At 36.6% G+C, this 16,781-nt stretch overlaps 1 protein-coding gene across 6 annotated transcripts in view; it reads right to left on the bottom strand.

The window, feature by feature from the left end:
* The window catches only part of DACH1 (dachshund family transcription factor 1), a 364,799-nt gene that overhangs the window by 29,636 nt on the left and 318,382 nt on the right, over window positions 1–16,781 (bottom strand). For 4 of the 6 annotated variants that reach the window (XM_065655504.1, XM_065655514.1, XM_065655534.1 and 1 more), the window contains 3 exons: window positions 11,356–11,503; window positions 6,590–6,733; window positions 6,045–6,113 (listed from right to left, as the gene is read on the bottom strand). In XM_065655504.1, the coding sequence (XP_065511576.1) occupies window positions 6,045–6,113; window positions 6,590–6,733; window positions 11,356–11,503 (361 nt within the window). Of the gene's footprint in view, window positions 1–1,964; window positions 2,032–6,044; window positions 6,114–6,589; window positions 6,734–11,355; window positions 11,504–16,781 lie in introns of all 6 variants that reach the window. The other 2 variants (XM_065655524.1, XM_065655554.1) reach the window with 1 other exon arrangement.

Here is a 16,781-nt window from a genome sequence, read left to right as displayed (position 1 = left end):
ATATAAACCAGGTATTATATAAAACATGAGAATACACACTGAGCACTGAAGATAAAGAAAATACTGGATAGATATCAACTTATTCAACTACCTCCTTGTCCCCTGCACTGAATGAGACAGGGTACTGTGAAAAATACACTATCTAATCATATAATTAAAGATTATATCATGATGCATACACAAAGACGGTTGAACAAAGGTGCGGAAGACAACCTTAATTCTACCATTTCCTCATTTTGGGATGCTTGACTTTACAGCCTTGATAATGGCCTTTTCCAATAAAGTTTTTGATCTCATAAAAAATATCATCACACAATTTCACATGCTTTTGTCCAAGATTTATAAATCAGAAATGGAACTGTATGCACGAGCTTCACAGAACCACCAAAACTTCCTTTTCAATGTGGAAGGCCTTCAGATAGCTATCTTTCAAACACAAGTATAGCAAAAAAGAATCAAGGACTATCGTTTGCTCAGATTATTACACTGATTTTTCTTGTTGAAGAATAGATTAACAAAGTTGCAAACCAACGCAGAAAACAATTTAGGTTAGGTTTTCAGGCAAATGACTGAAGTTGCATCCAAACAATTTTTATTAATGTGGAGGGCAGCTGCAGGGCAACTTTCCCCTAGTACCTAGGCAGCAAAATGCACACATTAGGTTCTTGGTATGGGCAAAGTTAACTCATAATTTCTTTCTCACTCTTCCTCAGTAGCCTTCAAAGGCCTTACCAGTCACTTCAGACAGGACTATGCAGTCAGTGTGTTGAGTTGCACTTGCTTTTTTTCTTTATTCCTGGATCTGCCCAACATCTCCATTTCCTGCCTTGTCCTTTCTGAGAGGGAAAAAGATAGATGGCCCTGGAAGCTTTTATGTGCATGGTAGCTGAGTGGCTCCTTTTTCTTACATCAGGAAAGCATAAGCTGAAGCCACTTAGCATTGCACTTAACTGCGCTGTTAGTATTAGCCTACAGAAGAGGTGACGAACTAGAAAAAGGCAAGAAGAATCAGTCAGCGAGAAAGAGTTTAGAAACCATAAGTTCATTTTGCTAAGGGACAGGGAGAGTAAGATAACAGACTCATTTGGAGAAAGGCTGATAATGTGCTAGAAGGCAAAGAAAATATTTGCAGCAGAATAAGGAACTGAGGTATGACATTTTGATTGACAGACAAAAAGGAACAAAATTTGCGCTAGAGGAGAATGCATAGTTAAGGAAAAATTGACTGAAAAAATGGAGTAGGACAGGAAAACTTTGAAAATGGGCAAAGTGCAAAGAGTTTCTTGGAACATACACAGACTTTGCAGAAAAAAAAATGATAGGCCTGAGAATTCATGGGAACTGAACAGGGTGAAAAGACTGCTAGCAGAAAATGATGGAGCCGGTTTCAGAAGAAGCTGGGATGATGGCATGTAGAAGTTGGAAATGAATTAGAAGAAAGTAGAAAAGATACAGGCTGAGGCAATTGCTAGAAAATAGGAAAGAAAGGGAGAAGACAAACAAAATAGCAGCCTGAGAGAAAATTGGGTTAAGCTTCCTGTTCTTATCAGGATAGCTTTGGGAGAAAAGCACAAAACAATTTGGGAGTGATTTGGCAAACAGAAGACATGACAGAGACGCCATATGAAAAGAATGGTGAATGTGGAAGACAGTGCAGAAACAGAACATTTTTAGATGAGTTTAGAAAATGCGTAAAGGGAGTGGTGATTAAATGGAATGAAGATGAATGTGCAGGACTTGGGAGGGAAACTACTGGGAGACAGAAAATCAGGAATGTGGGGTTTAAAGAGGAAAAGAAAAAATAATGTAGGCAGACAAATACATGGTAAGTAACGAGATGGGGAAGAAAAGGTCAATGGAAATAAGAAAGTAAGAGCGGCAGTAAATGTCATTGTTCTAGTCCTTAGTAAGAGGTCTGGTAACAAAACAGTATATAAAAGTCAAACATTATCTTTGTATGGTACCTTTTTGTGTGGGATGAGGGGGTCTTGGGAAACCGGATTGGGAGCTAGGCATAGGCATCTAGTGAACCTACAATATGTATGGAGAAGAGGATAATCTGCTTTATTATTTTTTTAAACAGAAGCAAGAAAGAAAACATTTAAAACCAGTGTCTACACCAGTTCCTAATAACTCAGTACCTGTATCTGTTAAAAAATATGTAAGTAATTTGAGACTCACATTTGGGTTATTTTTTATGATTATTTGTTAGTATTTTATAGATATTCCAGCAAACTGTTATCTACCCAGTATTAAAGAAAAATCCAACCCTAAAATACCCGTTGCTGATTCTTTTTATAGTCTCATATTCAACTTTATTTTTATTATCTCTCCAATTTTACAAAAGATTACGTGAACTAAAAGTGAATCTGAATGAGTGCTACATGATAAGAAATAGAACAGAACATGGCCCACTTACTGACAAATGCAACTGTCTTTACACTTAAATTAGTCCTATTCCTTATTCCCAAAAGTACAGTTAAAAATATCAACATTAAATATAACTTCAAGTTGACAAGTATCCTTTTATTTATAATAGATAGTTGATAAGATCTTTACTATTAATTATTATTTCCTTGTGTAGTATTTTCTTAAATGCTGAAATTACATGTAGTATTTCAATTATTTGACTTGCCCACAGAATGACGCATGTTTCCTACTTTTGTTTGCTTAGATATAGAAGTGCACAGCATGCTAATAGAGTAAGTTGAAAAAAAATTAATGATTATTGATAAAGAGACTATTACCCCAGACATGCTTTGATACCAAGATACAGCTATATTTTTGAGAGGAATAAGAAAGGCATAAGTATTTCCCTAGTAAGTATTTTTTCCCAGAACCTGAAACACGAAAGAGATAGCATTATATTCTTTATTATGGAATATATTGTATATTCTGTATCATAATTCTTCTATACTGCATACTAGAGTACACAAAATATATTTTACAGATACAATGTAAGGACATAACTGAAACCTTGCAAAACTGGAAAAAACATGGTCTTTTGTTGCCCGAATGAAATCTAAAAAAAAAAAGTGTTGGAAGAATCCCAGTTTCACCCATTGGAAAGCTTGTGTGGAGTTTTGCAGCTAAATTCTCGGAGGATCCCATCTGTACTGAGCATGTTTTATCCTGCTGCTGCAGGAATGAAGCAGTTCTTTCCCTGCAACTCTCCCTCCTCATTCCTGCAAACAATTGCCATGCTAAATATTGAGATAAGGACAGAGAAATTGTCTTTGCTTTTCTCTCAGTGCTTCCCTCCCTGATATCCAGACAGACACAGAAGAAACAGAATGTGTACTGAAAGCAGCAGGGAGCTCGATGAGGAGGCGAGGGGAAGCAGAGAACACAGAGGGAGATGTGGTACCCAACAGGAGAGGCTGGTCACGGGGACCCTCAGCGCAGCTCTGGAAATGGCTGGACCAGAGCAGGAGGCAACAGGAAGGGTCAGACAGAGACAGGAGGTTGGGGGTCACTGAGAAGAGAAAGAGCTTGTAATTAAGGAATTAATCAGGGTGGCGTCAAAGTGAGTTCTGAAGGGAAGGCCGGGGGAATGTGGAGTTACGCAAAAATAAACACAACGTAATGTACAGCAAGGAAAGAGTGAGGTTAGCCATTGACAAAAGCAGGAATTAGAGCGAGGAAGAAGAAACCAGGAAGACCTGGAACACAGACACGGAGAGATATGTGCTAAGGGGGACACAGAGAAAAGGCAGTTTATGGTGTATGGGAATCCTCTTTCCAATATTGGAAGTGAACACAAACAGTCATGACATTCAGCATTACTTGTCTGCCATTAACTATTTCTTGAGCTATTTCTGAAACCTGTCAGCCTGTAAGAGCTGATCCACAGTGACAATAAGCTCCTACAGTGACATTCGTCTTGTACGGTTACATATTGTGATAGATCTAAAAGTTCTGAACTGTTCTGTGACAATTAAGCTGAATATATTAAATGATAAGAAATTGCAACTCTTTCTTGCTTCTTTCTTTCCTTTTCCCTTTTCCTTAAAAAAAACCCCTCTTATCTTAATTATATGTTAAGACTGCAAAGTAGAGACAGGAAATGTCAGAATTAAGGTTGCCTTTGCAATGTGATCCAATAGCACGATCAGAATATATTATGGTCCAGTCTTTAATCGAACAATCGTCTGTGGGGTTGTTTTTTTTTTTTTTCCCCTTGCACCGCCCCGGACAGATGAAACAAGGAAAGGTCATCATTACTGATAATGTTGCTTCTAAGTCCTTGATTTCATTTGTCGCAGAAATGCAAATACATGAAACGAGCATAAGGAGGCAGAGCATAGGTGGAAAAGAACGGATAATTGTGGTTAAAAAGCTGAAGTGCTGTTGCTATGTAGCTTGGGATAAATCCTTGAGAATACATACTTCCAAATTACTCAGTAGTTATGTGTTGCTCATTTTATAAATGTCCAGCTTGGTATCTCAGTCCATAAACAAAACTGAATTCAACAGGAACGATGACTTTAAATGCACTGAATGCACTTGCCAAAAATTCAAAGTATCCTGAAAAAAACAGGTCCTTGCTAATTGAAAGTTAAGCAAGTTGTCACCTTAATCTTTCTGTGACTCTAGTTCCCAGCTTTCAAATGGGAATACTCCAAACTTGATATCCTTGCAGGAATGTTCTGAAGACAAAGTAATATTTGCAAAGAGCTCAGATACTGCAGTGACTAGTGTAATAGAATAGTGTAATAGGTCTTCCAAGAAATCAGAAGTCTATCTTTGCACCACAAAAAATAACAAAATGACTGGATTATAACAAAATGACATCATGACTGGATTCTTACTGAATGAATTACATCAAATGGTGCTTTGATTAAGGCATACACTTCATGGGAAGCAAAGTAGGATTCTGGAAAAACAAACCTCATAACATGTACCCATTTCCCAGGCAACGTTTAATCTGGCATACCCCAACTTCTGAGTTATTGACTTTGCAGACATAACTTGCTTTAAATCTAAATGTTTTTGTTTATATACATGTGTCTGTCCTGCTTAAGAACTTATTGCCTCTTTTGTATTTGTTTATATGCTCAATACATTAAAAGCTTGTTAACTTTTTATTCTGTTGTTACAGCCTCCTTGTGGCACAGCAGTAACAACTCTTCAGGAGTTAGAAGAAGTGATTAAATAACACATAGAAGATGTCAAATGATACTGTTAAGATGATTGACTTCGAAATGCAAAATAAAGGCAATTGAGAGTGATTACTGGAGCTAATCATTTTAGGCTTGCCTCTGAAAAATGCACCTTCATTTACAATTGAAAACAAATGCTATTTTTACTGTTTAATATTCATGTAGGTAGATTTAGCCTGTTGACTGGAGAAGACATTATAACATAAATACTACCTTAAAAATTTGCTATTTACTAATGTCTTGGTGTTTGCAATATACATATATATATATATATATATTTAGATTCACAGGGAAGTAATATGGCCCTCTTTAGTATTTCATATATAAATTTACCCAGCAGATTTGTTTTATTAAAATGTAAATAATGGGATATGGTAAATGAAAAATTCAAGAAGGGAATAAACAGATTATTTATATAATGCTCGGAGTAGCTTATTGAAACATACCTTTCAGTAACTGCCACTGAATATTAGCTATGAAATTCTCATCATGCCTTGAATGTTACCCATTAGGTTTAGCCATTTGTATAGTTAAAAGGCTCAAAATGTTTCAAATATACCTTTAAAAACATTGTTGTCTCAAATCTAACTATACATATTCACAAAAACTGCATTCAGCATGTCTGAGATTCAACCCAATATTCTTTCAAATTAATTATTCTACTTTAATTGCTCTGTATAAACAGAAATGACCTATTAATTTAAAGAAAATCTATCAGCACAGAATGTATTCTCTCTTATAAACAAGGAAGATGAACTTGACCTTGTTTGAACTTGTTTTGATGTGGCCCAGATGGTAGGCTACATGCTTGAATAGCAGTCTAAAGCTGAGGAAAAACTCATATAGCAAGATCTAGATTTATAGCCTTTTGCAAATTCCTACCTTGTATTGTCCTTTCAGCATCTGTTCTGCCCCCGCTGCGGTCAGCTTCTATCTCTGGGGTCAGAGAGTCTAGAAACATAGAAAGGTAAGACTGACACATATTTCATTTGATTCTTATAGCCCTTTTTACAACCTGTTACTCCAATGCTGAATTACAATACAATCAACCTTTGTCAGTTTTTTTAATGTTGAACAATGACTGGAGGCCAGGACAATTTTTTGTTGGACTAGGAAGATTAATGAGCAATAGATTTTGCAAGCATAAAGGGGGGGAGGAGAAAAAGAAGAAAAAAAATTAACTTCTCAAGCTAATAATATAAAATTGTCCTAGTTTGGACGTTCTCTCCAGTGAGTTTATTTGCACATATCATGTAAAGTAAAAAAAACCCAAACGAACAATAAAGAGAGAGGCACCACTTGAACGCAGGAAAGAAAAGAGATTTTTTTTTTTCCCCTCCCATCATGTTATAAATTGTCAATATAACAAGCTTCTTTTGGCACTTAAATTGAAGTTAATGACATGGAGGCAAAAACTGGTTTCTTACCATTTAGGACCCTGAGACTATCTGTTGAAGCTGCCTGTTTCAGTGTCTGTTCTGCTTGCTCCCGTCGTTTAGTCTCAAATTCAAGTGCTTCCTGCAATTTCCTCTTTGCCTTCTTTTCCTTCTTTAGCCTTTTCTGAATTATTGCTAAGAAAAAGAAAAAAATATGTACTCAAATTCAGATCCGAAACTTGGCTACATGATTACCTATTAAGAGTCCCGAGAAAAGCTACAACTGCAACAGTTCATGTAAACTGATTAATTATACAATACCAATTTAAATTACTGGAAATTTGCTGGAATCACACTGGGATATTTTAAGAGCTACTGTTCTACACCATGGTATTGAAAATTGTATCTGGTATTCAGCTACAGTGTATAATTTTTTTTAACAAACAGATGAGAGTCTGTGAATGTCCAAATCAGAAAACCTTGGAACCAACAATGAAGTACACTTTTGGCAGCACCTGATGTAGATGTGCCTCTGCCTCTGGAGGTTACGTGTTTTTTTCTGGATTTAAGTCCACCATTTTGTTATTGCTCATAGCACATGGTTAGTTCACACACAGTGATGAAGTTCTTGCCTGCCTGCCTGAAGCTTCTCTCCCACAAGAGGGAAATCCAGCTGCTGGGGTGCCTGGGCTGCAGGAGGGCCTCAGGCCTCACCCTGCTGTGGTCCTCATGCCCAAGGGAACGGCCCTGAGCTTTCTAAAGTCACTTGGTTTGTTCAGCCTGGAGGAGACTGAGGGGAGACCTCATTGTGGTCAACGGCTTCCTCACAAGGGGAGGAGAAAGGGCAGGTGCTGATCTCTTTTCTCTGGCGACCGATGGCAGAACCTGAGGGAATGTCAGAAAGATGTGCCAGGGGAGGTTTAGGTTGGACATCAGGAAAAGGTTCTTCCCCCAGAGGGTGGTGGAGCACTGGAACAGGCTCCCCAGGGAGGTGTCACGGCCCCAAGCCTGACTGTGTTCAAGAAGAGACCGGACAAGGCCCTCAGACACATGGTGTGAACTGTGGGGTTGTCACACGCAGGGACAGGAGTTGGACTCCATGATCCCTGTGGGTCACTTCCAACTCAGGACATTCTGTGATTCTATAACTCCCCTCCAAGCCGCTGCTTCCTGCAAGTTACCCCATCTCTTGGTCCTGGTCTCTTCCCCATATTTATTTCTTATCCTCATTCCCCTTTGTCTTTCCCTTTTCTTTTTTTTTTTTCTCATAGAAAATCCTTTATGGTGCTGGATCCCTCAGCCAAGAAAACATTACTTTGCTTTGTCTAATGTGAGGAAAAATATTAGGAAAGGAAGGACTATTTTAAAATTAAGCATTAGAAGGCTCCACTGTAGAAAAATGTTTTCCTTGTACCTTTTCCATTCAAATTCTACAAGTAAAAGGATTGCAAGATCAGGATGAAACTTCATCACTATTTTCTATGCTACCACTGACTTACAACCACAAAAGTAAGACTTGCATGATCACTAACTTAAGGAACATATTACAGGTCACATTCCTGATGGAAAAGTATAATGTGAACCTATTTTTCTACTTAATGAAAGCCGAAGTGAGCCTCCAAGAAATCCTTAAACTCATAGAGCATATTGTTATCTCCCGCACCACACCCCAGCTGTTCTTACATAGCACATTTAGGGTTTTCGGGATGTGCATGCAAGAAGCTTATCTTCCTGGACAACCCTTTCCTGGAGAGTCTGTTATTTTGACACTAAGTAAAAAATTACCTACTAAACTACTAAGTAAAGAATCCTTTCCACACACTAAAACAATTATCCTTACCAAAACCAGATACCAAGTGATACTAGGTTTGACAGCCAAGATCTATCTAGTACTGTATCTCACTCCTGTGGTACATGCCTAGAGATGAATGCTGGAAAAGGTAAAAATATACTTCCACCAGTTCATACTCCCCATTTCCAGTAGTCTGTGATGGTGGTATCTTTCAGGAAACACATAAATGCAAATAACAGAACTTTTAAAGGAAACTACCATTGTTATTACTATTTAGTGTGTATGGTAAGAATAACCACTTTTTGGAGGAACTTGGATATTTTGTGTTGCTATACAGAACTTTACAGACACAAAATGAATATAAGCACATACCCTGTAGTCGGAATAGCTACATAATTTACATCCAAGACTTTGGAATTTTGGTTCTTTCTCATTTTGTATGGAACCAACTACTTTACAGGCTAACCAGCTTATACTATCAAAGAACATCTAGCATCTACACAAAGGCTAAACTAAATACATTTTGAATCATTGCATGGTTTTTATGTTTTCATTGTAAGTACTTTGCAAGTGATTGCAATAAATGAGAAGGAAACATATGTTGCTTTCTGAATTAAAATGTCATCATGGCTGACACATTGTAGATGTGACTACAGCAGTCAGAGCCAGAATTAGCAAACCCTTACTGTGTAGCTGCTCACAGAAGAGATATTATCCTACTTTCACCAGTTGATGAGACACATCCTACAGCCTTAGGAATCACTAATTGGAATATTTACAAAGAAGGAAGGAAACAGTAGAGTAAATAAGCAGCTCTGTGGAACATACAGCAGCAGCAGGGAATTTAATGTTCCAAAAAATGGCACAAATATTCAGATGCAGCCACTAAAGAAAAAGACACTTGACTTGTGTTAACATGATGGAGCAAAAGATAGATGTTGCCTAATGCTGAAGATCCCATCCACCTAATGGGTTTTGACCTCTATGGGGCACAGTGACAGCTATTCATGCTGTAGCTTTTAAGTGTATTTCAGTTTTTTCAGATGGTATCTCTTAACAGGGATATGGTACACTTCTGCCATCTTGCTCATGCTACCATTAAGACATGTGAATCTTTAAGACGTGACACTTGCTATCTGGAAAATTAATAGTAGACAAAACCTATGTATTATTCTACCTTTAACTGAAGAATAAATTCTCACAATCATTATAATCTGCCCTTATTTTTTTTTCTCTCCTACTTGGATCTGTTCATTTTAAAGAATAATCCATTACTTTTCTTTCTTTTGTACAGAAGAATCCACTAGCAGAGATAGTCATCCTCATTATATTTGCTTTACTGCATACCACCATTAAGTGTTCAAATCCATTCCTCTTTGGTCTGACTCTTTTACCACTGCAATATCATCATTAGAGGGATACAAATAAAAAAGCAGGTAATGCATCATGCTGAAAATAACGTTGTCAATTATTTCAGCATCCTGAACAAAATAAGGGACTATTGCATGCTCCTTCCTGACATACAACTTTGAGTGAAATTCATTTTGCTTAATGTTAACTGCTCAAAACATGTGGGTCTAGTCCAGCCTAGTCAACTATATTCCTTCCACAGTTAAAGGGAAGAGAAAAAAGTCTCCACAGTGTAATTGACCCCACCTACCTATCTGAGAGAAGAATATACAAATCTCTTTCTTTATTGACCAGAAAGGGAACTTACATTAACCTAAACAGGGTGCTAAACTTTCAGATAGCAAAACTCAAGTAAGGTCAGATGGGTCCCCTCAACCTTTTCTATTGTGCATGTGATTGCCTAATTCTGAAAAGGAATATTTATTTGAGCAGTTGTGAGACAGAGATAGAAGAACGTGAAGAGTGTCTGAGCTCTTTTACAAAACTACTTTACAAGTGTGAGCAAAATAGGCCAGTTGTGGGCAAAGGGATGATTCATTGCACAGCTGTGATAATTGTTAATAGTACTTGTCTTTAAAAATGTATTCTCAAAAGTTAAAAAAATGAAATTAATGATGTGACAGTCCTACCCTTTAATGGGTCAAGGCACATAACAGGATTAGATTGTGTACTTACTGCTAGCATGTTAGTTAAAGGTATAATGATATTGGTTGTGAATCCAAGTGTTCTTGGGATTCCCTATTTAGCTGGTTCTCCGAAAATTAAACCGGACAAGAAGAGAGTTATAACTCTAGTCCTGCAAAAATACATATCTGACTTGTCATGGTCTGTGTTAAACAGCAAGTGAGCCCCAGAGGCTAACTGTCCCTTGCAAAGTAATTAGGCACTATTAAAGGGCAAGACACATGTATACTGAAAAATGGACCTATAAAGAAAGATGGGAACATGCTCAAAATGCAAATAGTTAATGTAAATCACTGTAAACTGCCTTACCTTTACTACCAATGAAATTATTTAAAAATCTTTTACATGTGTATGCTTTACAATGGGTTTATGTGAATGTTTGAAATGCTACTAATGCTACTGCCTTATCAGGAAGAATCTTAACTGTTCTTTGTGCAAGCGTGTTTGATATACTATGCATTATAAAAGGCTTACATATTACTATTCTCCTTATATTTATCACATACAGTTTGCCTAAATATGCTATATATGACCCTAGCACACAAGAACAGCTGCAAGAGTTCCTAAAACCTTGCATAGTCTTAAATTTGATATAAATTGTCTTTGTATTAAGTAGCTATTGTTTTTCATAATGATCACAACCTGCCAAAGTCCATAACAGCACCTATGATATCTATAATCATGTTGTGTACTACTGATGTAATAAGTAATATTCAAGAAAAACAATAAGAAAAAGGAAGGTCCTTGTTCTAAATATTACAAAGATCCTATGCGGAATCAGGCAGGTTATAAAACTTCCTGTATTGCAGTTGGCCTGGACATAACATCAAGTAAAGGGAAAATGTTTTGATCGAACACAGGTGTTTGATAAAAAATTAGGTTTCCTAAGGAAATAAATTACAAGGTGTTTATGTCTGCTTAATTATGATACCTCTGTTCTTCTGCTCCACAGCCAACTGTTTTTCAAGTGTTTCCCTCAGTTCTCGTTCCCTGAAGAGCTCCATCTTCAGCTCTGTTTTTTCCAGTTGGACCTGTTTCTCTTGAGCTCTGGCATTGTCTATAGCAACCTTTAGTAGACCCTGTTCAAAGATAAAGTTGAATAATGTTTGAAAAATATTAGAACAGCTGATATAATAAATAACTTCCGTTACTTTTCCTTGATTAGTCAAGTGAGATTTTACAAATGAAATAATTCTGCTAATGGGTTAAAGCCTCTCAATTATCCACAGCAATTTTTTACTGCAATTAATTTTAACAAGTGGGCAAAAATTTGGACTCAAGTTTTCCCAGAAAATGCAAACTCACCTTTGCCAGTGCATATAACTGATGTGAAAAAGTAATACTGATAGGTTTATTCTTTATACGAGATAAAAGAGACAGGCCTCCATCCGGCACTTGCCTGTGACCGAAACAAAAAGCTGCCCCGCTGAAAAGGAATTGGCAATCTCACAATCACATCAGCCACAGAATGGTAAATTCCATCTCTAGCAAAACTCAAGCTAAAGGAAACTATCAAAGTGGAAAAGGCTCTTTTAAAAGGTTTGTCATTTTGCTCCTTATTGTTATTAATTATTATTATTTTCAAATATTTTCATATTTCATAGAGCTTCCAAAGAAAATAGGGTTATTAGGATGCTACGCAGAGGACAGTCACAAAGCAGGAAGATATCTCTCTTTTTAAAAGTCCATTCCCTGACCTTGTAAAAATGTCACAACAGATAGAAAAACACAATCATCTCTCAATGTCTTGACCTGGGATAGCTGAAATAAACTCTACCTTTTTTTGTTGTTATTGTATCAGGAAATAATGATTCAGCCTATTCTAAACCTCTCTTGTGAATTTCAACTTCACAATTCCTTCTTTTCTGCAAGGAAAGCTCATAACTAGATAGTTAGGACACTGAGATATGGTATGAAAAAGAGGAGGAGAAACAGAATTGAAATAAATTAACATGGAAAGAGGAAAGATTTCCTTTTCTATTTTCCAGAAGCCTGGCCATCAGGCTTTTAGGTCTACACCTGAATCTCTCCTCCTGACGCTATCATAATAGAGTAGATAATTAAGCATGGACGTGCATATGCGAACCTCCATGGATACGAACCTAACTCTTCTGTATCCTAGGCAAGTCTCCTGACAACTTAACTGTAGAGATAATTTGACCCAACAGAGATTTAATTACTGATACAAAGCAAAACAATGCGAGCGAGAGAGACTGAAGAGTACTTCCCAATAGCTCTGCTAGGGAAGCATTCAGCCAACAGAGAAAAGGTTCACACTCAACACGGTTTCAGAACAACCACATTACAGACATGAAACCATGTCCCCCAACTCCCAGGTAAGCTTCCTCACCCCTCAGGCACACTTCCTGAACTGCATTCTGGGTTGCACATTTTTTTCACTAAAATTGTTTGAAATATCTCCAAAAAGGAATGGAAAAAGAAGCCAGCATGATGATACCTGAGAAACGGGAAAAGTATTTTTCATGAGTGTTAGTCTGTACATTCATCTCACTAGTCTTCCCAATGTCAATGCCAGCTTTGAAATTTGTGTCCTTCAACCTCCTCTTCTAAGTCTGTTTTCAGAGTCTGTTATTTTCAGGACTCCTCATCCTCATTCTTAACTAAACTCTTGCCTCAAGTGTTGTCTCCTTCAGAGCTTTGCAGCTCTATTACACCTTGGTCTATTAAAGTCCACAGGAGCTGAAGGAACTCAACACCTTCTGGCTGCAAGGCCCAGGTGGTCACCAAAATTATATACACTACATAAATATAGAACCACATTTGAAAGTATCTAACGATGGTAACACAACAAATGTGCTTACAAATACGTTCAAAGTTTTAGAAGTTTTCTTTAAAAAGATCAAATGCTATTCTAAAACAGCTAAAACACACAGGTATTTTGTGTTGAATGTTAAACCTGGATGACTACTAAAGAAAACCGCATGAAGCTAAATGTAAAGCTCTGCAGACATATACAAAGTAAAATACAATTCCAAATACCTGTAAAGCCTTTCCAATCTATTTTTTAAGAAGATTATGTTCACCTGAATTTCGTTCCCTTCCCCCACTGTATTCTCCTACATTTACAACCATCATAAACTGTGTTTCTATATGGGAAGCATTTGAAATAGTAAGAAATTGAAGTAGGAGTTTTTTATCAATACCTGCTTCAGTCTTAACCTTCAACTCTAGAATATTTTAATCTCCAATTCATGGGATTCAGCCAAATCACTAATAAAATAGATCAAGTGAAATTACATGAGAAGTATTTGTTGATGAAAAGTGTCAAGTAAGTTTAAAGCTGCAAACACTCTCCTCCCAAATTCTTACAATCCATCTTGTTTAACAATAAATCGAACTGCTAAAGCAACTGCCATCTTTACTCAATTCAACTACATTCATGTACATGTTTCTTCTTCGTCAGGAACAAACAATTAGTAACAAATGAAAGAGATCATTACATCAAGTGCCCTTTTAGATCACCCCAATTAAAACTTTAGTTTAGCTGTATTTTAATTCTAAGATACCAAATTCTAATTTTCTGCTCTGATTGCTCTTGTTGACTTATCTTTGAAAGATGTACTCTCAGTGCAAAGCCTAGAGATTATTTAGCAAGACGCCAATGTTGGCACCACTTAATGTGTTGATTGGTTGTATTATCAGTAGCAGTTTAAAATAAATTACTATTAAACTATTATTGTCCTTGGCTGACAAAACACAATATTTTGGTGTTCTTTAAATATGAAACAATCATTATGAATAAATATGGAGAATAATGCTAGAGCGTAACACTTTTGTGTGTAATTTTATATTAAGAATTGCTGCAAAGTACAAAGCTGCTAAAAGCATATTACATTTTCTATTGAATTTCTACACCACACTTTCTCCCCCAACCTTCCCTTTTTTTATACTTGCTGCTAACGTAGCTAAGGGTAATACATTAACTATTGCTGCTGATTATGTCTGAAAAATATTAGCTTTTTGGAGCCAAGACCCACTAGGGACTACTTATAAGTTACACAAAATTAAGTTTCATTTTTAGAAGTTAAATCAGTGCACATCAGTAGGCGTCCAATGTGAAAAAAAATCTGCACTAGAGCCAAACTGATGCATATGCAAAAGTGCTGTTGTTGCCAATGACAGCTCTAATGCAAAAATACTGGAAACATTCAATATCTCCCTGGATTCAATGCAGAAGGGGTGAGAAAAGCAACTAAAAAGTACAGCATCTAAAAATCATCAGTGCCCCTTGGAACACGAATAGCAATTTCAGAGTTGCATGAAATTCTATTAATTCTCCCAGTGGATCAGCTGTGAAAGATTATACAAAATACAGTATGTCCAGCTTGTATTTGCTATGGCTAATCCTCTAACCTGATATTAAATCAATATGCTGCCAATGACAATGGGAAATGCAGTACAACACAGGACATTAACAAAAAGAAAATATTTCCCTTTAGGGAAGGTCAGATGTTATGGAGGCTGGATAACGATAATTGTAGTGAACATGCTCAGGTTCCAGATTTGTTTTTAATACAGTATGGCTCTATCTGAAGCCAGGCTTTAAACACGGCACGCTATTCTTCCCCTGTGTGTCACTGTCAGTAATTTTTTTTTAATTTCAACATCACGTCAAAAATGGACATTTTTCTGCTGGACATTTATAGATCATTCTGATTTAGTTTATTTACTTTAGGGCACTTGTTTTAATATTTTCCACCGATGAAGTCTCCCCTCAAAAAAGTTAAGTTGATATATGGCTGATGTTTCTTACTATTCTCCGATGTATCTGAAAACACTATCATGTTAGGGCAGGCTACTGATCCTACAGAAATTAAACATATATCAAACCTCAACTCAGCCTTAAAGTTAGTATTACCCATCATTCTTTTTTAAAAATGCAAATAATGTGTTTCCTAAATTAAAAGCAGTGGAGGGGAAGGCATACAGAAGCTCTTTCTCTTTCTATCTACATCTACAGTGTGTTCCACCTAACACAATTTAGTTAGCTACAGTTATATGTGACATCAAAATGCTCTTACGAGCTAGACCAGTGGTCTATGTAGAGGATCATGTCCTGTTTCCAACAATCACCTACAGTGAGTGAAAAGGGAAAAACTAGAAGAACAAGGTATGCACACAGTGAACCTTTCCTAGTAAAGCCTCCCAGCTGCCAGAGATTTGTAGCTCAGGGGGTTCCCTTTGCAATATCAGCTACTCATGCTGAAAACACTTTCAAGTAACATTGCTTCTCTTTTAGTCAGGAAATTACACATAAATTGCATGCTCTCATTACTAAAACTGTCTAGTGAAAGGCTTGCAAATATATATACTTAGGTATACATTTTTAGTTAACTTCACTTCACTTATAAATTTTTGAATATTTGCTACTTACAACTTACTACTGACTTAGTAAGATAAGCAAGGTAAGATAAGACAGTTTGACTGTCTCTACAGATGACTCCAGAAAGACATTTTTGTAATAACTCAGGTTGAGTATCTCCATCATAGGTAAAGGCATATTGCACAAGTATAAATAACATTCTTCCATTAACATTTTCTGTGAAAAATGTAATCTTTCTCTGAATTTCAGCAGAAGATAAATTAAACAAGGAGAAGTAAAACTGTGATTTTTACTTTATCCAGTGTTTGCAATGTTTTCCTCTTGTGCATTTAATCATAGATGGTAACAGTGCAGGAGACACACAGCAGTAAAGCCAGTAGTTCGCTTTGTTTTCATAGGGGAATTTAGTTTGTAATCATGCATTTCTTTTATTAATATCAATGGGATACTTGCAACTTATTTTACGTATCTCTTTAAAAATACTTAGCAACAAGACTGCATCAATACAATACAGTTTTGACAGAGAAATATTGCTATCAGGGTGCAACTAATTCATTCCTTAGATACTAATGGAAATTCAGCTCGGGGACACTAAAAATTCAGATTCTAAAAGCTTAAAATAACATTACTATTATCCAAGAATACTGCAGTTTCATGAAAGGCTGTGGCTGTAACATACTTTGGCATAATTGGGCCATGACTCAAAAAGGTGAATTTATGAGAAGGATACTGAAGCATCTTTAGCCTTCTCACTAGCACCCACACAGCATTTTGCTGTGACCCACCTTCCATCACCCTCCACCCTCCCTGCAGCTGCACACAGGCTGCCAGTATTTAATCTGGAAGAAATCAACAAATCTACATTGGGAAGGAAAAGATATATCACTTAATCTAAGCTCTCTGGGGAAATTTATTTTCTCTTCTTTTTAGATGTGCAGATATACATCTGAATAAGAAAATATGTCCCTGATCTCATTTCTTTATTTTATGTGTGTATTTGCTTAATTGTATTT

This window comes from Caloenas nicobarica, chromosome 1 (genome assembly GCF_036013445.1).
Source record: "Caloenas nicobarica isolate bCalNic1 chromosome 1, bCalNic1.hap1, whole genome shotgun sequence".
Lineage (NCBI taxonomy): Eukaryota > Metazoa > Chordata > Aves > Columbiformes > Columbidae > Caloenas > Caloenas nicobarica.
The sequence above is the reverse complement of the archived record's forward strand: the minus strand, read 5'-3'. Positions and strand labels throughout refer to the sequence as shown.